Raw genomic sequence first — 23,754 nt, 5'->3', positions numbered from 1 at the left:
TGAGTGGTTCATTCTCCACACCCCTTCCCACTGCTCTACCCTACATGTAGGAAAGAGCAAAAGCAACGGTAGACACATTCAAACTTGAAATGAGCACATATCGTAGGAGCACTACAAAAATACAGAGCTGTTATTTAAAACAAGTCAAAAAGCTCGAATGTGTAAGAAGAATGTTGTGTTTTAAATGACAGAGAACTCTGTGAAAGGCTCTTAGCTTACAAGTTGGTGGAACATAGCATAATTTAACGTCCTTGTACTTTAATATCTGCAAATGTCATTTCTGATTATAAAATGCAACTTATCTCCCTGATTTCATGTTATAGAAAGAAGACCAATTTCATCTAAGGGGAATTGAGTTCTCCCAACCTTATTTGATCCCCTACATCTCCCCCACAAGACAGAGGGATAACTAACATTCGAATCTTGGATATGTTTTATTGGTATTTCATCCTTAAACTTACAGTTAAGATCAAGCATCTATGTCTGGTTTAAAAAAAGTAAAACTCCCTGCCTCAAATTGCCAAGTGAAACATGTTTCTCCAATCTATAGAATTTATTAAATTTTATGTATAGATTTTATGAAATATTTACTTTGAATTATTTGTCTATCTTTATATGCTATCCTCGTGTTTTCCACCATAAAATGTGTGAGTTATTATAAACTCAACATCTTAAAATAAGAGACAGATGATGCAAAAGATTACCAAATGCATTCCACTGATTCCATTCAATTTACTTATTTTCATTTTTTTTCCTGCAGGTCATAGAGCTGAATATATGACTACAAGGTAGGAAAAAATTTTATCATAACTCACCTTGTGTCTCACTCTCCTTTCTCTTCGACAAGAAGCAACCATTTAAATGCTACAAGAATAAACATATTTTGTTAATGAACATGGAAGACAGTTTTGGCTTGACAGAACACAGTAACATGAAATGTTTGGGGTTCTCACAAAACCAAATTTGCTCTGGCAGATCTGAGAGTTTCCCAGTGGAACTGTAAAGCTCTTTAATGAGCAGATTCAGTAAAAAAAGACCTAAATTGAATGGGTTTGGTTTATCTAATCCAAAACATTTAAGTTTCTAGAAATAGTCTGACAAGACTTTTGATTCAATAATTTAATTAACAAGCAATGTTATGTGCATATCTACTGTGTTAGCAACTAGAAAGTATGATTAGTTACTAACTGCTCCTACTTCCCTTATGTCATGTAAAAATTAGAGCTATATTGAATACTCTTGGCATTTGAGCTCTCTACCCCTGTTTGGTTCACTTTAAAAATTTAACTTTTAACACCTACAACCATACTGCACTTTTTTTTTTTTTTTTTCTTTTCATTCATGGAAGGATCTTGAAGCTACTGCTGAGTAAAGAAAAGCCGTTTTAGAGGAGATTCGGATTTGGGTTGGGAAAAGTTTGTGGCAACTTTTATTTTTTTATGTCAACATTTGTGCAACAGCGAGAAATTATTCTAATTGATATAGCAAGACTTTGCACTTTTGAAGTTGAGTTCTCTTTGAGAGAAAAGGCATTTAGAACAGTGACATGTCTGTTAAGTAATTGGCAAGTTGATTTTCAAGGTTCTATAATGTTCCTGCTGGGCAATTTGTTCAAAAGGAAGCCCCTCTTCTTCATGAACCACCTAGAAAGATACAGCTACTGACTTGTCTAAACTTTACAAAGATACTGAGCATTTTCTTCCCTATGGCAGTGATGAAGAGGACTGTTACTTCTGCATAGTAATATGTAGCTGATGGAGCTTTTTTCACATATAGTATCTCTTGGCACTATCAACCATTTTACCTGTTGTTTCTAAATTATAATTAATGTAAGGCACTTCAAAAAAAAGATTTTTTTAAAAAGGAAGATATGCAAATATATTAATTTGCAGTGAGAGCTGTAATTGCCAAACAGACTAGATATTCACATCAGTCTGACTGGTGCTTCCTTTCATAACACGTGGGCATCCTCCATACGAAGCCAAATTATCAGGAAGTTTTGTGGTGGGCCCACAAGCAGGACGTTGTTGAATGGCCCTGGCTCTGTTTACCTGATGTACACAAAGTAGAGCCAGAACCGTCCGCACACCAGTCTGCCAGATGAGCCACCTCTGCCATGCAAATGATTTTGATAAGCACTCAGGCGGTTTGGTTTAATCTCAAGTCCCTCTCACAACTTTAGTATCTTCACATTCGCCTCCTACTTTAGAACCATCAGGAGAGGCAATTTTCAAGCCTTTGACAGAAGACTCAAAAGACATCCCTCCGTTAGTCCCAGCCAGGGGTTCCTGTGCATCTGTCAGTCAGGCAGGAACAGGTATCCAGTGCAAGATGTGCTTGTCCCACGAATCAGTGACCAAACAAAATGAGCCTGTGTTTTTACCCCTTATAGCTACCATCAAATATGAAGCTCTGTTTGACTTTGTTGTAATAACCACATTTTCTAGTTTCTATGTTTGATGCTTTGATACCTTGGGGCCTTGCTGACCCTGGAGAGACTGTCCCTCTGAGGGTTAGCCAACTCCTAGAGACAGGAGAGGACTTGCTTGCCAGTGTGCCTTTTGTACACAAACCAACCAACCCAGAGCCCATACCCACCACCACCTCCTTTATCAGGCTTTCACACCCAGGGCCACTGTTGCCCTTCCCGAATCACCCAAAAGTCGGGTACCAGGCCACTAGGGACAGCTCCAGAGCCCACCAGAATTACTCAGACTAGCCCATCCTAAACCTGCTTACCCTGCCTTGCCTGTTCCTTCCCACGGGAACCACAACAAAGGCTCTTGCCCACGTTTCCCCTCACTCCCTCTGCCTCCTGACCCACCCTGGTGCTTCCCTATGTGGCCCCCCCATGGAGTGGCCTGCCCCTTCCTTTTGGGAACTGTGAGTAACAAACTATCTTTTCAATGACAAGTGTCTTCTGATCTGTTGGCCTCACCATACCTGAATAAAAATACGTTTTAAAACACTTCTAAAATAATGAAAAGAGTGGATAAAATCAAGCACATATGGTTAAATTCCCTGGTGGGCAGTTATTTTGTTTTTTTACACTTACCAGATCTTTTCCTCTGTGAATGGCATAGAATTCAGTGTATAAAAGAGATTCCAGAAATTTCAGCAGTGGCAGATTATGACTGGTGCCTGGCAGAAGTTTCCATATTTGCTTCTAGATACTCTCAAAGGCTCCTCTTAGCCTCTCAGCACCGCGGGCCTGCAGGTGCTGCTGCTGTGCTCCCTGTTAGCGATATGAGCCCACCTGCTGGGAGAGACTGAGGATTGGGCTGTGGAATGCTGTATCAGCACGTTTGTTCCCCTACCTCTCTTGATTGCTGCAGTAATGTCTTATGAAGCTAGTCAGGCTTACACATAAATTCTTGAGATTTTGTTTCTAAACTAGCCTTTCTGAACTTTAACGAAGTAAAAAGGTAATTCTTCCTAGAGAGTTTGCAGCTTAATGAAGGGCTTTACCTAATTTCCAAGTGTGAGGTACATCCTCATATAAGCCTTCCGATTTAGGAGTTGAAGTAGGAATGTCCAGAGAGAGAGGTCTTGGACTCTTCTTCCGTGTGCTCCATTCAGCATGGTTGTAGAAGTTGGGTAGGTCATCCTGGCCTCTTTGTTCTAAAGGGAGAGGACAGAAGAGGTTCCTTGTCTCCAATTACAGAGCAAGATGAGGCAGGGTTTCTAAATATAGTGCACAGTGCACTAGATGTGCATGTGTCAGAGAGACTGGCTTAGCCATCAAAGCAAACAGACTGGAGATGGAGAGTTCAGAACAGAATAAATGGGTGCCTCCTAGTGCTCTACAAATATTTAGGTGATGAGATAGTTTGTTTTAAAGAAATAACAATTCATGTGAGCCTGTAGCCTCCCCCCCTCCCAGAAATAGCATTGAAATCAAACTCTGTTTTTTCACTTGTGATCTATTAATAGTTAATTTTGCATAAAATAAAATCCCACTAATACTTGAGGGATATTGAACAAATGTGATGTTATTTGCATTGAAGAATAATGTTGTAACTAAAAGTATTATATTTAATTCCTTTGGGATCTATCAGAGCCCTAATTTTTGTGATCTGTTGTGTCGTGTGACCTGTAAGGCAAATAACACAAACCTTGGTTTATAACACTTGGCCAAATAGCTCACAATTCTATTTGGTGATGCTTACTATTTTTAAACAAAGTAGCAAACCAATGTCAACTACAAATTACAGGCAAAGAGCAATCTGAATGAATAGCCTGTACGGTTTCTGATACATAAGTACAAGTAAATAAATGGGAAAGGGGAAGGACCGTTTTCCCCATGGATGGGGGTGGGGAAGGAACACAAGAATCCCTGTGTTTTGTAATTTTGATGTGACCTATGGGTGTTTCATTTATTGTTTGATTTCTGCCATGCTCAGTAATTATATTCCCTTCCCTTAGGCCTCCAAATGTTCCCCCTAAACCCCAGAAACACAGGAAGTCCAGACCCCGCTCCCAGTATAATGCTAAGTTGTTTAATGGGGATTTGGAAACATTCGTCAAGGTACTGGCACCAGCCATCTGGGTGGCTGATCTCCACGCTTCTTACTATAATGGTCTCAGCCTCTCGTAAAAGGAGGCAGGTCATTATGTCCAAGTCTGTCCTGGGGCTCTTTGCTTTCCCAGAAAATCAATATAATATTTCCTGAAGTCAGAGAGGAAAGAATATTTGGTTTGAGTGCCTTCAGAAGAGGGAATAAATGTGGGTATTATTATGCTGGCAAAAAGAAAGCCTTCTTTCTTGATTAAAAAAAAAAGCCATAATTTGTGCAAAAAGGAAAAGAGCTACCCGATAAAATGTTTTGTTTTCACTCGTGCAAATGAGGTGGCACAAAATACATTTTTCAAGTCCATGATTAGGGTAGCTCTGAAGCACAGCAAGAGTTTTGATTTCCCCTGACTTGAGGAATTCATTATATTGGGTAAATTGTAAGACCCTGTGTTCTGGATCTGGAATCTCTGCTGTGTTTACTGTCTTCTTTTTCATCCTGTATTTCTGATAATGCTTCTAGCCGAGGACGAAGGAACTCGCACGCGAGACATCAGGTATAGTGCTAGAGGGCCGTGAGGGCACAGCCTCTTTCGCTCTTCGTATCATTTTCAAATCATAGTCATTCTTGGCTGTAGATTTTTTTAAGGTTTTTAAAAGAAAAATGTTTGCAGTTGGAAATTAGACAAGTTTATATATAGGTTTTACTTAGAAAGGAATTATAGAAATCAGACACTGATTTTAAGAGGAATAGTCTTCTCTAGTAAAACTGGATAAACTCTTAGTTTTTACATTGTGAATTTGGCAAATGTACCAAATGTGAGTCGATGGCTTTTATTAAGGAAAGTCAGTGTTAATACCAAATGCACATTTAATACTAGATTTTGGACCCTCGTGTAAATTATACAAAAAAGAGAAGAACTTTCACAGCTAACATTTTATGGCATGAGCTGCAATGTTTCTGAAGACTAAATTGATGCAGGAAACCACATCATTGCTAATCCCCTTTAATAGTATGTTACAGATGTCTTACTTTCTTAAAAGACGGATCTTTTATTGAATATGCGCGCTAATGGTTAAAAAATGTGTATGTGTGCCTGTGGCATGTGTATGGACAGATTGACAGGTGGAATCACACATACATGTATAGAGAGATTAAAAACCTCTGGAAGCCTTAAAAATGAGCCCTAACCCTGGAATTAAGTGAAAAGCCACTGAATAACCTAAATAGCAATCACAAATCCACTGCCGTAAACCTAAACCCAGAAGAGCCTTATTGGCTCTAATTTAATATAAAATTATTGTCAAGTTTGATTATCCAGTTTCCCAGCCCAGGGCTTATAAGCAGGGGCAAATCAGATGGACAGAAGGGAACAATAAAATGAAAGCACTGAGTTGTGCAGCCGATGGCCTGGCAGAGAAAGAATATAGAAAACTCAAAGAAGCAGATGTATGATTCGGTGATATTTGATGACACAGTAGGAGAAGGACCGCTTAAGTTGATGGGAAAGCACATATTATATTTTTTAAAGATTTTTCATTAAGAACAGTTAAAGGAAACCAAATTTAGGTACCAAAGAAGGAGTAAACCAGTCATCATGGAAAATTCGTTTCTGTGGGCTCTTCAGCATCCCAGATGGCATACTAAAGAAACTTTGGTAACAGAAGTAAAACAGCAGATAGAGAGATCTCTCTACACCTGTGAAAAGTGCCGATCCGTTGAGGTCCCCACAATATCGCTGTAAGACAGCAAGAACAAAGTCATTTTTCCTCTTTTTCCCGTGGGGAAATCAAGACACAGAGGGATTTGTTCGAGTGGTACGTGGAGCATAGCCCTCCATTTCACTTGTAAAATGTTTTCTCCCAAAGCATCTGGCATCCATGGAATTAAATTAAAACACACACACTCATTACTTTTTGACTCCAAAATTCATTATATCTGAACGAAATACCGATAATAGCTAAAAGATCAGCAATTACCTGAGTAAATGTAGAGACGAAAATATTTTTTAAATAATATGAAAACCTAAGACTTTTTTTTTTTCCCCCCCAAAGTCCCAGTAGATAGTTGTATGTCATAGTTGCACAGCCTTCTAGTTGCTGTATGTGGGACATGGCCTCAGCATGGCCGGAGAAGCAGTGCGTCGGTGCACGCCCGGGATCCGAACCCAGGCCACCAGCAGCGGAGCGCGCGCACTTAACCACTAAGCCATGGGGGCAGCCCGAAAACCTAAGACATTTTTATTTAGAACTTTGTTAGCGCAAACATTTTCCTTTTAATAACCTTTTATTCTTTGTTTTTCTTTTTGTTTTAATACTAAGTTCAGCGGAGGTGCAAACTAATATTCTCCTTTTATCACTTACGTTTAAATATTTGTTGCTCTTTTAGACTACAGTGTTACATGAATTGTTCATATAAAGGCTACTTCCCCTAAAACACACTTGTATCTTAAAGAAAAATCCCCTCACATATTCAGTAAATTTTGATGTAATTCCATTGCTATTCTTAACCAGCTAGTCCACACTAAAAAGAGTTTTTATTCTTAAGGATTTTCTTTAAGAAATTAATAGAGTTTATGCTCCTAAAACAAATTAACTAATTAGAGAAACTTAATACAGACTCCAGAGGTAATTGAGCCAATAGCTGGTATATTCACTGCTTAGATTGTTGTAAAACCTAAAATAAAACTATTCCTCAAGAAGTATATTACCCATTCTAGGAATAGTAAAGAATTTAAATTGCTGAACTGCATTCTTCCCAATCCTTCCCCTGTTGCTTAATTGGAAATGTTAGTGGATTCTGAACTGGTCTAATACATTAAGACAACCAGATTCCTCTTGTGTTTATTCAAAATAAAGTTCCTCATGAATTAGTACCTGATGTCAGCTAATCATTTTGAACCTCCATGTTTCCTTTAAAGATCTAATTCCTGAAAGAGCAGAGTCTTAAAAGCCCATGAAAATAACTCCATAGTCAGTAATCCTCTGTAACTACGTGGAGTGCATGGTATACTTAACTGTGGCCTCAGCAGCTCCTTCATCTCATGTGTCATCCTACACGTGTTTTAAAACATTTCCAGAATTCACATTTGTTCAGTAGAGTACACTGACTATATTACAAGATGTGGAAAAGAAGGCCAAAACATGTTCCTTGCTAAGAAAATGGAATCTTGTGGGATGTGCATTTGTGCAATTTTTTTCTTAACCCTTAAAACATGAAAAAATAACCCTTAAAACATGAAAAAATCTATAAGGATGAGTAAGTTCTGATGCAAACTAAATAAATACATGATGCATTATAAGTGTCTATAAAGCAATTCTCATATCATGCACCTGGAAACCTGTCAGCCTATTTGTAACTGTCACCATCTAGATCAGCGATGTCACAGAGAGGATCTTGAGCTGGCTGGAAGGTTGTGTTTGGTGACTAGCACAGCCAGTCAGTCCTAAGATGATATGGTTCCCATACACAGAGTTCTTTTTAGATCCATTAGATTAATTACTTGTATAAATACCCTTTAAAAAAAATGAATGATTCATGTATTCGTGTTGGTATGTGAGCCTAAATATAAGTAAAAGAGATGAATTAGCTTTGACATCTCCAGGCACAGCAGAGTGAGTTGAAACAGGGTTGCCTTAAATGTATTTAATTTGGTTTGCTCCAGAACTGAAATATACCTTTGGTTAAGTATAATTTTATTTTTGGCCCTTGTGGTGTATTTTAAAGGAGGTGTATTTGGAAATGATTATATAAAAGAGTGAAAATCACTTTTTAAGTAGGGTTAAACTGCGAGCTTTATTATTATGTGTGATTTATGCCTCTCCTTTGCAGTTAACTGGTTTCCATCTCTTTACCCAGGACTCAGGCCAGATTATCCCCCTCATTGTGGAAAGCTGTATTCGGTTCATCAATCTCTATGGTAAGCCGTAGAGAATCCTCATTTGAAAAAACAATCACTAGCAGTATTTCAGTAAATGTGCTTTCTCGTTTAACATTTAATTATTGGGAAAAGGGGGACTAGAGGATGTGATGGGATCTTTCATCCTTTTTTCCTCTATTCTCTTTAGGTCTTCAGCATCAGGGGATTTTCAGAGTGTCTGGTTCCCAGGTGGAAGTCAATGATATTAAAAATTCATTTGAGAGAGGTAAGTGCATGTCCATACCTATAAGCAAATCATTTTAAAATGTCATCATTTTCAGTGGAGTGAAGTGGCATATTCATTCTGTATATCTTTACAACCTTTCTCTTTGCATTTACTTCATTTTAGATGTTGAGGTAAGAATCTATTTAGAATAGCTGAGAAATGAAGCCAAAATCCTAAAGCCAACACCTTATCAAGTATAGAAGCTTTGTATCCTGGTTTAGGACTGGCATCGATAATCCTCAGCACGTGCATCCAGGGTGGCCCGTGAGAGGCTTCTAGAGTGGCAAGAACAGCCCTGGGCCTAGAGAGCAGGTGTTTGAGGCGACACCTCCCAGCTTCACGTCCACTTCCTTTGTCAGGACCTCTTTCCTTCCTCTTATGACCTTCCGCAGACTCCTTCCCTGTGGCCTTAGTTGGTGTCTTACTCTGGTTCACAATTGGCTGTCAAATAAATCCTACTAAACTGTCAATTAGCACATTATGATTGGCAAAACCATACACTTTAGTGTCAGGCAGACCTAGAATCAAATCAGACTCTTGTTTACTAATCATGTGATTTGGGTCAAGTTACTCATCTCTTATTTTGGCCTCGGTTTCCTCATCTGCAAAATTCCAGGATTGATGAGATAGGTATAATCCAGGAAAGTGTCTGACTCTTTAGTGGTGGCTCTTAGTTATTAATGCTCTCCAGTTATAATGCTTTGTAATGTGTCTGCTTCTGGATACATCTATACCTTCCTTCCTGTGCTTGGAAGTCAAGCCGAGAGTGAGGGGGAGGGACATCATGGCACAGAGACAGGACCACCTCCTCTCTCCCTCCGTCCCATTTCCCTTGCCCAGACTTGGCACAGAGCCCTTGAAAGTTTGAAACCTTAGTTGAAGAGGTAAATGGAGCCATATTGTTTTTCCCGTTCCAAATTCTCTGGCTGATACGAAGTGTAGAGCAGAGCAGCCTCCCTCCCCTCTCATCGGCGAAGTGTTCCAAGCCTCTGTGACCATATTCAGGATGAGCTGAAATGTAGGAAAGTATCAGCTTCCTGTGCCAGCCACCACAGGCAAATGTTTTATTATTTTCCTTGGAAATTCCCCTAGTATTTGTTATTTGTTGGTGATCTCTTTGGGTGAGCCTTTCTCACAGTGGGCAAAAAAAAATATTTTGGTGAATTCGTGTTCAATGATTTCCCACCCTAGGAGCAGAGAAAAAGGAACCCCAGATCCCTGAAACTAAAGTGGCCCAAGAGGCCAAAAAAAAAAAGTTAAAATGCAATGTACAATTTTTGTGAACTTTAAAAGAGAGGAGCAGACCAGACCTGTCAATAACAAATGGAATTTGTTTACGGCTGCATATTATGTTGAGGATTTTATCTCAATTTAATTCTCAGGGAGGTGGACTAGTCAGGCCAGTTACCTAGTATTTTAAAACTGCATACCATAAAGAATGATATAATTTCATTTTTTTGGTATATTTTTTAAATTTCCACTTTTTGTACAAATTCCTTGATACTAACCAGTATCAAGGATACATTTTCAAATTCCTCTGTCTGATTTCGAAATTTCCCATTGCTGAAGGCAGCTTTGAAATGTGCTGTGAACAGTACCATGCCATTTTGGGAAACTCTTATTTATTTAATTGTAGATATTCACAGGTAAATCCTATAATATTTCTGATAAATTTTGCTGATCCGTATGGCATAGCCAGACAGACCTATATTGTCTTTTTTTCCCAGAAGGATAAGAAACACAGAATGTAGTATTTGAATTCATGTCAAACTAAGATTACAGATTTTAGCTTTAGAAAAGAAAGTTAGGTAAAATTATAAATCCCACAATATTTTATTTTAAGATTTGGGTAACTTGTAAGGGATTATTTGGTAGCATAAGATAAAAAAAGCTTTATTTTAGCCAACTATTTTTAGTTTAATCATGGGGTGGGATATCTAAACCAATTATTTTAATTTTAGTACCATATAATCTTGCATAAAGTGTAATTAAAAGATGCATGTATATATAGAAATGTGTGTGTGAGTATAGAAACATATTTTTGTTCAGAAAAAAGAAGGGAAGCACTATGCCTATAACTAATTCTTGTTTTTTTAGGTGAAAACCCTTTGGCTGATGACCAGAGTAACCATGATATTAACTCAGTTGCTGGCGTTCTGAAGCTCTATTTCCGTGGGCTGGAAAATCCCCTCTTTCCTAAGGAAAGATTTAATGATCTGATTTCTTGTATCAGTAAGTGGACTTTTTTTGTTTTAGTCTTTTCCCACCAGAATTGTTTCACTAACCAATTTCCTGGAAAAGCAGTGGCCCCCCTCCACATCTCCTCATCCCGACCATTACGCCATCACCACCAAATTCCTGAGACCATTTGTTTTCTTTTTGGATCCAGCGTGAGTCATCGTCCCAGCTGTGGCCTCGCCCTTAGCTGAGTGGGCTCCACTCCTCAACACCCTCAGCTCCACAGAGCTTGAGAGCGTCCCACTTAGTGGCCGGAATACAGCAGAAAGGCAGGTGCCGACCCGCTAAGAGAGGGGAGGAAGTTGTAAGCATGGAAATGTATCTTCTTTTTGGCTTTTGGTTCTTGGTTTTCTCCACCAATCTTAGGAGTGGGGTCATTTATCCATCTTTGAATGTTACTTCAGGAAATAAGGTAAAATGAGATAAATGATCGTTATTACAGTACAGGAACACCAGGTGGTAATTATCCGTCAGTGGGCATCCCCAGCTAAGAGGCAGAGTGGCTCTGTGGCTGTGTATGACATATTATGAAGCCAATAATCATCAGCAGAGTAAAGCATCACTGTTTTCTTCAGGGGGAGCTTCTGACACTACAGGAAGGAAGGTGAAAATAATGGTACCGGGAATTAGGTGTTAAGCACAGTCAAGTTCCATACATCTAAAAATGCGGTACCCCCCCAGGTCCAAGTTCCCGGACAAGGGTCAAGAGCTGGCCTGAATCACATAGTGAGGTCTTTCTGAGAATCAAGCCTTACTCTAATGGAGAAACCTCCTCTTCCCACCTCCCCAGCCCTCACCTGAATCAACAAGTCCTACTGATCTCGAAAATCTCTCTACTCATCCCTCCATCCCCATTCCCATCGCCTGTGCCTTGGTTTCTCACTGGGACTGCTGTTCCAGTCTCCTCACTGGAGCCCCTACTGCTGGGCTTTGTCCTCTGTCTCACCCCATCATTCCACCTTTCACACTGCAGCCAGATTGGAAAGGGCAAATTGGGTTATATCACCCCCCACCACCTCGTTTAAAACCTATTTCAGTATTTCCTACCTAAAAACAGACTCCCTGGTATGGCCACTTCACAGAATTGAATTCTTCCTCTGTCTGATCTCTTTCTACTTCCGTGCCCTCATCTCCTGCCACCACTACCCTGTTTACTTTCTATTTCAGCAACAGCAAACCGCAAGCATGCCGGCCATTCCCCACCTCCGTGCCTTTGTCCGTGCTGCTTCGTCTCCTGTCCCTGATGGCCATTTGACATCTGCTAGGAAGGTTTTGCTGGACTGCCCCTCCTCCCAGAGCGCCATCCTCCCCACCACCTCAAGCAGAATGCGTCACTTTTTCCTCTACTCATGTTCCGCTGTGTACATATGTCTATAATTTTTCTTATCGCCTCACATTACAGTTTTTTTTAACTCCTCTGTCTCCCTCTACTAGAGAGAGAGTTCAGGGAAGAGGTTAAGAATGTAAGCTCTGGACTCAAAAACAGCGTAGGTCCAAATTGCTCACCAGCTGTGTGACCTTAGGCAAGTTCCTTAACCTCTCTGCACTTCAGTTTCATCAGCTATAAAACAGGGAGAATATTAGACCGTATATCATAGAGTTGTGGGAATTAAATGAGTTAATTCATGTAAAGGGCCAGGAGGAGCGCCTGGCAAACAGTATGTTCAATGAAATGCCTACAGTTAGCCCCCCAGGCCTGAGAAGTCTTGATGGATTATTCCATTTTGTAGCCCCAACATTTGGCATGGTTAATTCCAGGCACATAGTACGTAATTCATAGTTGTTAAATAGAATTTAGATGAAATAAAGAGTCAGAATTCCACCAAAATTCTTTTGTTGGCATCCACGCCTGAAGTCCTGGCTCTCGTTGGGTATGAATGCCCCGGCATTATTCCCTTCACCCCCACCCCGTGGAGTCAGATGTCTTGTGTGGAATTCCGGCGTGCGCCTCTGTGTCCCTTCCAAGGCCCTTGCATAGCCTGAGTCATCACAGCAGGCCTCTGACCCAGCTGGAAAGAACTGAAAAGGAGGTGTCACACTGCTGGAATTCTCCTTTGGCTGTGTCCAAAGATTTCCCTCACGTCCTAGCCAGAAAGCTTAAGTCTGGAAAAATAACAAGCACTCTACAATGTGTAGTGGTTTTCTAGGTCCATACACCTTATCAGCATTTCTGTTTACATAGTTGCATAAAGAGTGTTGGGCTACATTGCAGTTACGATTGTAAAATCACACTTTCATTGGATGGAAATATTATTTCATTGTGGTTATTAAAAGCTGAAGCCATAGAGTCAGAAAGATCTGGGTTCAAATCCTAGCTTCACCATTTAACAGCTCTACACCAAGTAACCTTGGGCAGAAATTAATACTTAATCTTGTTAAATATCTGTTTCTTTATCTACTTCATAGAGTCAGTGTGAAGGATAAATGAGATAATCCATATAAAGTGTTTAGCATCATGCCTGCCACATAGTAAGCCTCAGTAACTATTGCTAGCTGTCATCATTACAACTACACCTTCTATAAACTCAGGTCACGTATGCCGGTACCTGGGTTAGCCACTTACCAGTCTGTCTGTTCTGCTAAACATGTGTTTGTTTGACATAATCACCTCACATGCATTCAGAAATGATGTTAGTATAACCCAGAAGTTGTGTTGGTTCCAGCATGATTTTTACCAGCACATTAAATGTTTTGTAACAATCAAAGACAAGCTTTCTCACAATTAAAGGGTCAGCCATAGCAAAATATGAAGACCGTAAGGAAAAAATGGAAAATCTACAGAAATATCTTTCTTTCACGGAAGCAGGGCCTCACATGAAATGCTGAAAGTGCGAATGAAGAAGCCGCGGAGACATTTCCTCCTGGATGAAAACAATGGATTAATAATCTTTGGGTTAATTTTTATGAAAATAGTCTCCCCCCAGGACTTACGTCTCAGAGAAGCAGGGGCCCCAGGCTTTAAGGCTGCTGAAGATGCGAGGTGCACACAGTGGGAGAGATTTAACTGTGCTAGGATTTAAGTAGTATTGTTAATGTTTTCGTTAGTGCTCTAGGTGCCAAGTTTCAGAGATGTTGAGCGCTTTTCCCCATAAGTCCTGTTATTTTTAGTGTACGGTTTTGCAGAATAGGATGTTTGTCAAGAACATGTTATGGCACTCTATATAACAACCCCTTTTCTTCCAGCATCTAATCTCTTAAAAAGGGGGGATTCCTGGCTATTATTGGTTTATCTCTAGGCAAGCATTTTCTCTTACCAATGTGACCATGATGTATCTGTATTTTTCCTGGATTTTCAGTAAATTTTTTGAGAATGGTATAATGTGTCATTGATCATTATACCCTCTCATTGATATTACAAACTTTTGATGATTTGAACCATCGATTAATTTCCGACAATGTCCAAAACTTCCTGGGGATTCAAAGACTTGATTTTTGCATTCAAGAGGCTTAAAATCTAGTAGAGGAGATAACGTATTTACAAATAAGTGCAATCTAAGTTAGTATGTGGTACAAGCACAAAGATTTAGAAATTTTAGGGGAGAGAGAACCTCATGGAGATGGATTGTTTTTGTCCACATCATCTTCTAGCATCGCCATAATTGGATTTGATTTTCCCTATTAAGGTAATTTCACATGATAGTTATTTTGTATAAAAGAAATCTTCCCATTTCATCTTTTCTAAGAGTTTACGAAGTCTCTGGAGCACCTACTACTTTTTGCTTGCCTGTTTTTGGATTGTTTGGGGAAAGTTTTTTTTTTATGGTGAGTTATTATTGTGCCATTTTTATGCCCCTAAATACCACATTCTTTGGAAGCTTACAAATATATGTAGTAAAGGGAATTGGTCTTAGAATTCTCTCTTTTTTAACGTGCACTATTCATTCCCCAATTGCCAATTTCTTTTCAAAAATTACTTATCTGGATGTAGACCTGGTAAACTCAAATGCAGTTTAACTCTGAAGTGACAAACTTGGTAGTATCTCGGTTTCTCACCCCAGGGTTGTTTTTGTTTTTTAAAAACCATCCACTTTGTGAATGGTTTTGTGAATGCTCCAGATTATGCCCACACGGTCTGGGCAGCTTCTAGAATGTCCATGTGCCCTGGCTCTGAGATGCCCTCAGGCATAAGTCCAAGGGACTTGCAGTAGAATTGCTGCTCGAGCAATTCATGGTCTTTCCCCGCTGCCTCAGGGCTGTCATACCTTCAAAAAAAAAATGTAATTTCTTAAAATCATCAAATAGCCAATCGGTGGTTTTTAAAAATAATTGTTTATTATGCAATTAATATATGGTCACTGTAGACAAATTAGAAAATAAACTAGAAGAACAAATCATCTATAATTCCTCTACATAGAGATAACCTTTTTAGTATTTTTCCTAATTTTTTCTATACATATACCTATGTACTTTTTTTTTTAAATACTATGTTCTTTTTTTTTAATTTTATTTATTTATTTTTTTCCCCTAACCCCAGTAGATAGTTGTATGTCATAGATGCACATCCTTCTAGTTGCTGTCCTATGTACTTTTAAAAGCAGCTTATTAAGGTCTTAATTCTCATACCGTACAATTCATCTATTAAGGTGTACAATTCAATCGTTGTTAGTAAATTCACAGGATTATGCAACCATCACTACAATCAATTTTAGAACATTTCCATGACCTACTCATAACCACCACCCCTCCCCCAGGACTAGGAAACCACTAACCTACTTTGTATCTCATAAATTTACCTATTCTGGCCATTTTATATAAATGGAATTATACAATATGTGGTTTTTTGTAATGAGCTTCATTCTCTTAGCATCATGTTTTCAAGGTTCATCCATGTTGTAGCATGTATCAGCTCTTTATTTTGTTGCCAAATCATATTCCATTGTATGGATATACCACAACCATATACTTTTAATAAAAATTGTATCGTACGAGTAACTGCTCCTGGATGTGAGATTTCTTTTTGAGGTAATGAAAATGTTCTAAATTGATTGAGGTAATGGTTGATCAACTGTGAATGTACTAAAAACCATTGAATTGTACACTTTAAATATGTGAATTATATGATATATGAATTAGATCTTAATAAATCTGTCATTAAAAGTTGTATCATACCATATCTGCTCTTTATAAATCATCTTTTAAATTTAGTGATGTTATTAACGTTTTTCCATATCAGTAAATATTTTTCAAAATATAGATTTTAGTGGCCATATAATAGCTTTATTTTATTTAACAACTCCCCTACTTTTAGAAATTAGATTGTTTCTAGTGATTTTGCAGTTATACAAAATACTGTGATGAGCCTCTTAGTACATAGATCTATTTGCCCATTTCTAATTGTTTCATGAAAAAAAAGCTTTTGAATTCTTTTCCTGTTGCTCCAGTGTATTTTTTTGTTGCTAAAAATTCTTTCAGCTTTATCACATACATGATAGTTTTTTCTCTGAGCTCTAAATTTCTGTTTGATGCCTTATAATAACTTTCTTAGGGGTTCCTTTTATCCTTAAAAATATTTAATAGGCTTAGTATCTTAACTGAATAGGTAAAGCTTCATAGGCTGAGACTGTTTGTTTACTAACTTCAATATGATAATTCAGCAGAAGGAGAAACATTATTTATGTATTTATTTCTACATTGTTGCTATATAACTAGGAAAGAACACAGTGGTTTAATTCTCAGAAGTCAATCTGTTAATGGTTAATTAGAGAGATTTGCAAGCATTTTATTTCTTACTTAGAAGAGCAGCTGGTAACTCATCTCAAGGCTAGACTGAAATCCGTCTGCAAGTGCCAGGACATCTCTCGGTTTTCCTCTTTCCCTGTCATTTGCACACGTATACTCTTACACACATACCATTGATTAATACCTTGACATTGTTAGAACCTAACAATGACCCTAAAAATGCCCTGGGACTGGTAAATTCACCTTGATTGTTGCGAGTTGGGCTATGGAGCTCAGAAATATTTGTGTGCCTGCTCTTAAAGAAACCATTTCTAAATGTGGCCATTAATTTCCTTCCCTGTCTTCATCCTTGAGGATAAATTCACATCGTGTGACTTATTATTTGTTCGCTGACAAACAAGTACTTTTGCAAATAGTGCCACAGAAGAACTGGTATTTTCAGAGTCATTGCCATTTGAACTTTTTGCTTTTTTCTGAAGAAACTTGTGTTTTGTGGTGAATTTTTCACACGCATTTACAGGGAGCTGTCAGACCCCCATGCTGTGAAATTGGGTTGCTGACGTGGGAACCTTGCAGTGCTGGGAGAAGAACATAAATCAGCCTGGAGAGCTTGAGCACGTGACCAGGATTGGCTGAAGGCCACTTTTACCTAATTACGTGAGGTCCTGAATTGTGGCCACAAAGCCCAGCGTAAAAGAAATCCAGATGAAATACTGATTTTCCTCACTGACAACTTTTCTGAGGGGCAGAAAGGATCCATCCTTTCTTACAGCATAAAATTGTGCAAGACCATGAATTGCCACACTCGGAGCCAGCTGGGAATGCACATTAATCAGAGTGTCCATGGCAACCATAAATTTTGACCCGCTAAGTGGACTCAGGAGAGCAAATGAGTCATTTGTACCAGAGCAAGACTCGGGTAGGGTGCCTGCTGCGAGCCTGTTGAGCAACCAGCCAGGTAACCTCTGAATCCTGCTGACAGCCATCACGGTCTGAGGCCTTAGGGATGGACGGGTTTGTCACTACTTCAGGAATGCCAGCGGTTCTGTTTTGCTCTGGGTTACGTTTACTGTCGTTGCAGAGAATGTATGACTGCCTCACAGGATTTTATCTAGTCTTTTTGGTGTCACTTTTTCACATTCCCATTGCTTTTCTCCTGAAATCTTTCATTTGTGTCTCTCAACACTTCTCCCTCATTCCTTTTTTTAATATTGTGGTAAAATATACATAACACAAAATTTACCATTTTAACCATTTTTAAGTGTACAGTTCGGTGGCATTAACTATATTCACATTGTTGGGCAGCCGTCACCACCATCCATCTCCAGAACTTTTTCATCTTCCCAAACTGAAACTCTGTATCCGTTAAGCAATAACTACCCATTCCTCCCTCCCCCCAGCCCCCAACAACCACCATTCTACTTTCTGTCTCTTTGAATTTGACTATTCTAGGTATCTTTTATAAGTGGAATCATATAATATTTATCTTCTTGTGTCTGGCTTATTTCACTTAGCATAATGTCTTCACGGTTCACCCGTGTTGTAGCATGTATCAGAATTTCATTCCTTTTTTAAGGCTGAATATTGTTTCATTGTGTGTATAGACCACATGTGTTTGTCCATTTGTCCATCAATGAACATTTGGGTTATGTCCACCTCTTGGCTATTGTGAGTAATGCTGCTGTGAAATTGGTGTAGAAATATCTGTTCCTCTAATTCTTTTTAAGTAAACTTTTGAAATTGCCTTTAAGAGGTAGGGAAACTAAGTTGCGAACTGAGAGAGAGAAACTAGAGGATCTTGAATTAAGATTAAGTCTCTGGGAAGTAATGCCTGTGTCATCTTCTAGCCTGAAAATGACTTGCCTCCTATGGGATTTGACAAAGATTAAAGATCAATAATACATTAGAGTGCTTCCTTTTGCACTCTTTCATTTCCTTTTTTTCTTTAACTCTAGGACCCCAAAACTAGCTTCAAGCTGCTAAAACCCTCTCCCTGATAGTTGACCTTACACTGAAGATTAGCTTGAAGAATTAGTCGACTTAATCTTTGAAACATCCCAGATCCTCAGGAAAAGATGGCAAAAGTTTTTCATTGTTTTGTTTCTTATCATAACCCTTATGTGATTCTATATGTGGCTGGAAAAGAACAGAGGGTGTTGTGAATCAGGGGACCATTAATGGGACAGTTCATCTTTACAATTTATTATCATGTAAATATATTAAACTTTGTGACTAGTTTGAGGCATGAATGTAAAATCATTTATGCACACACAATTTTTTAATGACCAAGGGAATAAATGCCAGTAAATCTCAATATTTACGCTTTAAGAATGGGTCATAATATGTATGAGGGCCAGCCCTGGTGGCCCAGTGGTTAAGTTCGGCTCGCTCTGCTTTGGTGGCCCACATTTGGTTCCCAGGCTCAGACCTACACCACTCGTGTGTCAGTGGCCATGCTGTGGTGGCAGCTCACATACAAAAAAAGAGGAAGATTTGCAGCGGATGTTAGCTCAGGGCAAATCTTCCTTAGCAAAAAAGAAAAGAATGGGTCATAATATGTATAATTTCTTCTTTGAGAGATTTTGTTTGTTGAGATAGACTTTCTAGATACAGGTATGCTAAATCATCTTTTTATCTTTAACTTAAAGCAGCAACAGAAGTCATACTTTTTTAAAAAATCAGTTATTTCAGGAACTTTTAACCATTAATTTCAGATATGAAACAATAATCCAGCTATGTCTAAATATATAGTATTTATAGATGCAAAATTCCCCCCATTAAACTCTCAATGACTTGCAAATTATTTCATCTGTAGGTATTTCGTCTTCCCTCTCTGTACAATGTGGGTTCTCCAGGTGTCCCATGAAGTTGTCAGGAAAGGCAGACAGATTACTCTGGGACATGTTTTGATCTTACTGGGACTGAATTAGGTGGAAATGTTGATAACTTAGTTATTGAGTTCTTGTGGCCTGAGTAAATTTATGCGCCTGTTTAATAACTTTTTTTTAAAGCCTCTTACTTCCTCTTTTCAGAAAAAAACTCAAGACCATGATCTAGAAAGTATGTTAAACAAAGTGCTAAACTCAATAGGTGCGACCCTAACCTTCCTTGTTCAGAGTGTTATATTTTTTACCATCTTGAAATACTTTACAAATTAGGCAGAATATAAATGTATTTATTTCGATATTACTAAAATCACACTATTATTAACTATAGATTTATGTTAAAAAATTAAAAGTGTTATAGGAATGCTTATTGGATGATCGTGTTTTACTTACTTTCTGATTAGAGTTTCTGAAATCCCATTTTGTTTTTTTTTCTTTTCCTTTTTTTTTTTTTTTTTGTGAGGAAGATCAGCCCTGAGCTAACATCCATGCCAATCCTCCTCTTTTTGCTGAGGAAGACTGGCCCTGGGCTAACATCCATGCCCCTCTTCCTCCACTTTATATGGGATGCTGCCACAGCATGGCCTGACAAGCAGTGCATCGGTGCACGCCCGGGATCCAAACCCTGGGCCGCCAGCAGTGGAGCACGCGCACTTAACCACTACAGCATGGGGCCGGCCCCTGAAATCCCATTTTCTAAAAGGTGACTGGCTTTAGTTCCAGCTATGTGTGGCATACTCAAAGATGGGAATGAAAGTGATTTTTTCTAGGAATCCTGATAAATTATTTGTTGTTTTGCAAACTCGTCAGTGGTTAAGTGAGAATATTCCTAATACATTTTTCCCACCTTTTCAGCCATGCAAAGAAAAAATAAAATGCGTAGGTAACCTGGTGGTTTGATAGTAAGTGCGAAGCAGCTAGGGTGAGCACTTGAGAGTCCAGGGACATGAGCGTGGACGAGTAGTTAAGGCAGCGCTTCTCAACCTTGGCTGCATGAAGGAATCTCAGGCATCAGCATTTTAAAAACTCTCCCCAAGTGATTCCAAGTCAAGGTTGAGAACCACTGGTGTAAGAGGACTTGGAATGGGAAACTGAGTTAGGAGAGTATTGTGATAGTCCAAGTTAGAAATCATACAGACCAATTAGGAAATTAGCAGTGAGATATCCGGGGGTAGAAACGACAGGACTTATGTCCCTCACAAGGAGGAAAAATGAAGCAAAGATATCATTTTCATAGAAATGGTGGTCCTAACCTTGAGACTGGATGAGTTTGCCATTGAAGAGAACCAAGTAGAGCTCTTGAGGGATAAATACATCTAAGAGTGGGAGAAGTGCAGAAAACCTGAGAAGTGGGAGGAGGATCAATTGGCTGTATTGTCAGAAACTAAGGCCTGAGATTTTCAAGTAGGATATATGAATATCTCAAAAGCAATTAAGAATAAATGTAGTAATATGAGATTATAGTGAGCTTCAAAAATGTTTTTGAAATATTTTTCTCAAATGCATGCTTATTGGATGTCTTCCAAGTTGTACTTTGTAAATGTGCTTTGAAATCCAAGAAAGACAACCAGACTTAGGAAACAGAAAGCAGCTTCCAGTCCCAGCTCCCCGCTCTAGCCAGCCAACCTCGGGTGAGCTGCTCACCCAGTTCTCATTTCCCTGATTCCTTGAATGGGGATGGCAGCGCGTGCCCTGCCCACTCCCAGTACTGTTATCTGCGTTGAATTAGGTAACAGATGTGGAAATGTGTTGTAAAATAGGGACCATTATGCAGATGATGGATTATTAGCGGTCACCTTTCTGCTGCGGCTCACAGGCACTTGAGTATTGAGAAGCTTTGGACAATTTGTACTCCTGGTAAAGAGATAACATAATGCTAGGAAGTCCCAGGTACCCCTCTCTTCAGGGAGCTCACCATCTCACAGGGAAGACAGGATAAGAAAATAATAACAGTAAACACCTGGATGTAAGCTCTGTGAGAGCGGGAGCTGTATCACTGATGTATTCCTAATGCCTCACTCAGTGGTTCAAACCTAGTAGGCTCGCTTAAAATATTTGTTTAAAAAATTGATGAAATAATATAATACGAGGTAAAAAGTCATATAAATAAAATACTATGATAGTTTTGAGGAAGGAGAGACCTGGCACATTGCTTGAATCATAGTAATTAATAGACAAATAAATATATGATGGATTAATGAATAATGGGGCAAAGGAAGGCAGAATGTCCCCAAAAGCTTCTTTAGTTACCATGCAGCAAAATGAAGTTGAAATCATATCACATGCAAAATTTAGAAGTAGCAGCAAGTGAAAAATTACTTTTCAATCTAGAAGACTCTAAGTTGCTTAAGGCCAAGACCATGGAAATCAGAAAGCAGTGGTGGGTCAGAGGAGATGCCTTCAAAAATGGTGGTGCACCCAAGCTGATCACTTCTTCGCTATATTGGTTTCCATGGCATCTCACCCAAGGGCAAGGTATTGCTTGTGTTCAGATGTGAACTTTGGTGGTACAGCGTTCTGCTTTACATGTGGCGAGTAAAAGGATGCTGATCATGTCGTCTTCTGTCTGTAGGAATAGATCATCTCTATGAGAGGGCGCTTCACATCCGCAAACTCCTCCTGACCTTGCCCAGGTCGGTCCTTATAGTGATGAGGTACCTCTTTGCCTTCCTCAATCAGTAAGTACCCTAATGCTCGGCCAGAGTGCCTGTCTTAATTCCATTTGCACCACTTCGAATTCTGTCATGGTTCTTGGATTCTGTCAAATGTACATTGGGCTCCCTTTATCAGCAAAGTCAAAGAGAAGATAATTGAATGTAGACTGAAGGTTACCTTCTTCCTCAGCAGATCAAAGTCATTGCATGATAGATGAAAGATGTGGACACTGTGGCCATAAATGCAAAAATATACAAATATTACTAAAAAGAATACTTTTCAGGGAAATATGTGTTTTTCCAACTTCTATCCAAAGCTAATGTCATAAATGTTTTGGTCACAATAGTGTAAACCACCTCAGCTGCTCGCTGCAGAAAATTTCTGTGATTCTTAATGTTGTGGGAGGGGAAGGATGGGAATTGTACATGAGACTTAAACACAGATCCGAAAAAGAATTCCTGCAAATTCAATGTAATGAGACCTTGTCACGAAGAAGATATTTCTAAAACATTCTCTAAAACAATTATTTTCAAAGGAACTTGACTCTTAATTTAGGCAACTTGATTTTCAGTTGTGGTACTTCCTGATACATGGGCTCCATTATAAGAACATCTTCCCCAAGTCTTATCTAAGAGTCCTCTTGCTATTCAACATTTCAGTTAAGTGATTGGAAACAAGAAAATCAGGGGGTAAGAGGTGTAAGCTTGGGGAGATGCCTTCTCCTGGCATGGATTCTCCCTTCCTAAAATTGGGATATTTTCTCTATTTCAGTGGAGATTTTCAGTTCTCAAAAGCCATGAGGACTTATTACAACTCTGCTGACTATTCCTGAAATCATACCCACTCAAATTGACCCCCAAAACCAAGTATCATGCAATAAGGGAATGCTGGCAGGGAACCATATAGGATGGAACTAAAACATCTACAAATGACAGTAGTAACCCATTTGTACAGAAGTCACCACTGGAAATAAGCAGTGTCTAGAGAGATGGGTATAAACTATGTTGAGGTTAAATAGATGCCATAAATTTTTTACCTGTAAGCTTAGTCACCCAGGTGGACGTAAAAATCTGAAGGCTTGCCATCTTCACCTTTAATGGCATGTCCCTTCCCCAATATGAAGTGCCTTGCTTTCCTGCTGGCCCTCTCCATGCTGTCCCTACCAAATTTTCCTGACACGCCTGAGCAAAACCCACTGTGAACCAATAAACCACAATGGACTAGGAAAGCAGACTGTGAATCAAGAAAGTTCTCAAAACCTGAATGTAACTCGCCATGTATCGCAACAGAATGGGAAGTGTGCCATGAGTCAGATGGCTAGCGTTGCTTCCAGCGTTTCTGCCTAAAGATGCCCCTGGCCCCCTGCGCAGGCCTTCACGCAGAGACAAGGCCCATTCTCCAGGATAGGATGCTTGGGGCATCTGTTTTAATTGTGAAATCGAAACATGGAAATAACATTTTTGTATCAAGTTCTTGCTCTTCAGGCTGGTACTATGTTAAAGACCTGGAAAGACGAACTGTGACTCTCCCCATTGAGCTTAAGTGTGTCCTTTGAAAATTAGACCATTCTTATTATGAATCTCCCTTCTCCTTCCTGCATCCATTTTCAAGATGATCTGTAACATGATCTTTGGCTAT

General features: G+C 39.1%; 1 protein-coding gene across 2 annotated transcripts in view; it reads left to right on the top strand.

The window, feature by feature from the left end:
* Positions 1–23,754, top strand: part of SRGAP1 (SLIT-ROBO Rho GTPase activating protein 1) — a 232,084-nt gene that overhangs the window by 186,211 nt on the left and 22,119 nt on the right. Inside the window, exons 11-16 of one of the 2 annotated variants that reach the window (XM_014786697.2) lie at positions 761–788; positions 5,037–5,070; positions 8,373–8,433; positions 8,582–8,659; positions 10,757–10,891; positions 22,034–22,139. In XM_014786697.2, coding sequence (XP_014642183.1) covers positions 761–788; positions 5,037–5,070; positions 8,373–8,433; positions 8,582–8,659; positions 10,757–10,891; positions 22,034–22,139 — 442 coding nt within the window. Of the gene's footprint in view, positions 1–760; positions 789–4,425; positions 4,529–5,036; positions 5,071–8,372; positions 8,434–8,581; positions 8,660–10,756; positions 10,892–22,033; positions 22,140–23,754 lie in introns of both variants that reach the window. The other variant, XM_004429363.3, reaches the window with a different exon arrangement.

This window comes from Ceratotherium simum, chromosome 17 (assembly GCF_057802395.1).
Source record: "Ceratotherium simum simum isolate JZ-2026a chromosome 17, ASM5780239v1, whole genome shotgun sequence".
In the NCBI taxonomy this organism is placed as follows: Eukaryota; Metazoa; Chordata; class Mammalia; order Perissodactyla; family Rhinocerotidae; genus Ceratotherium; species Ceratotherium simum.
The sequence above is the reverse complement of the archived record's forward strand: the minus strand, read 5'-3'. Positions and strand labels throughout refer to the sequence as shown.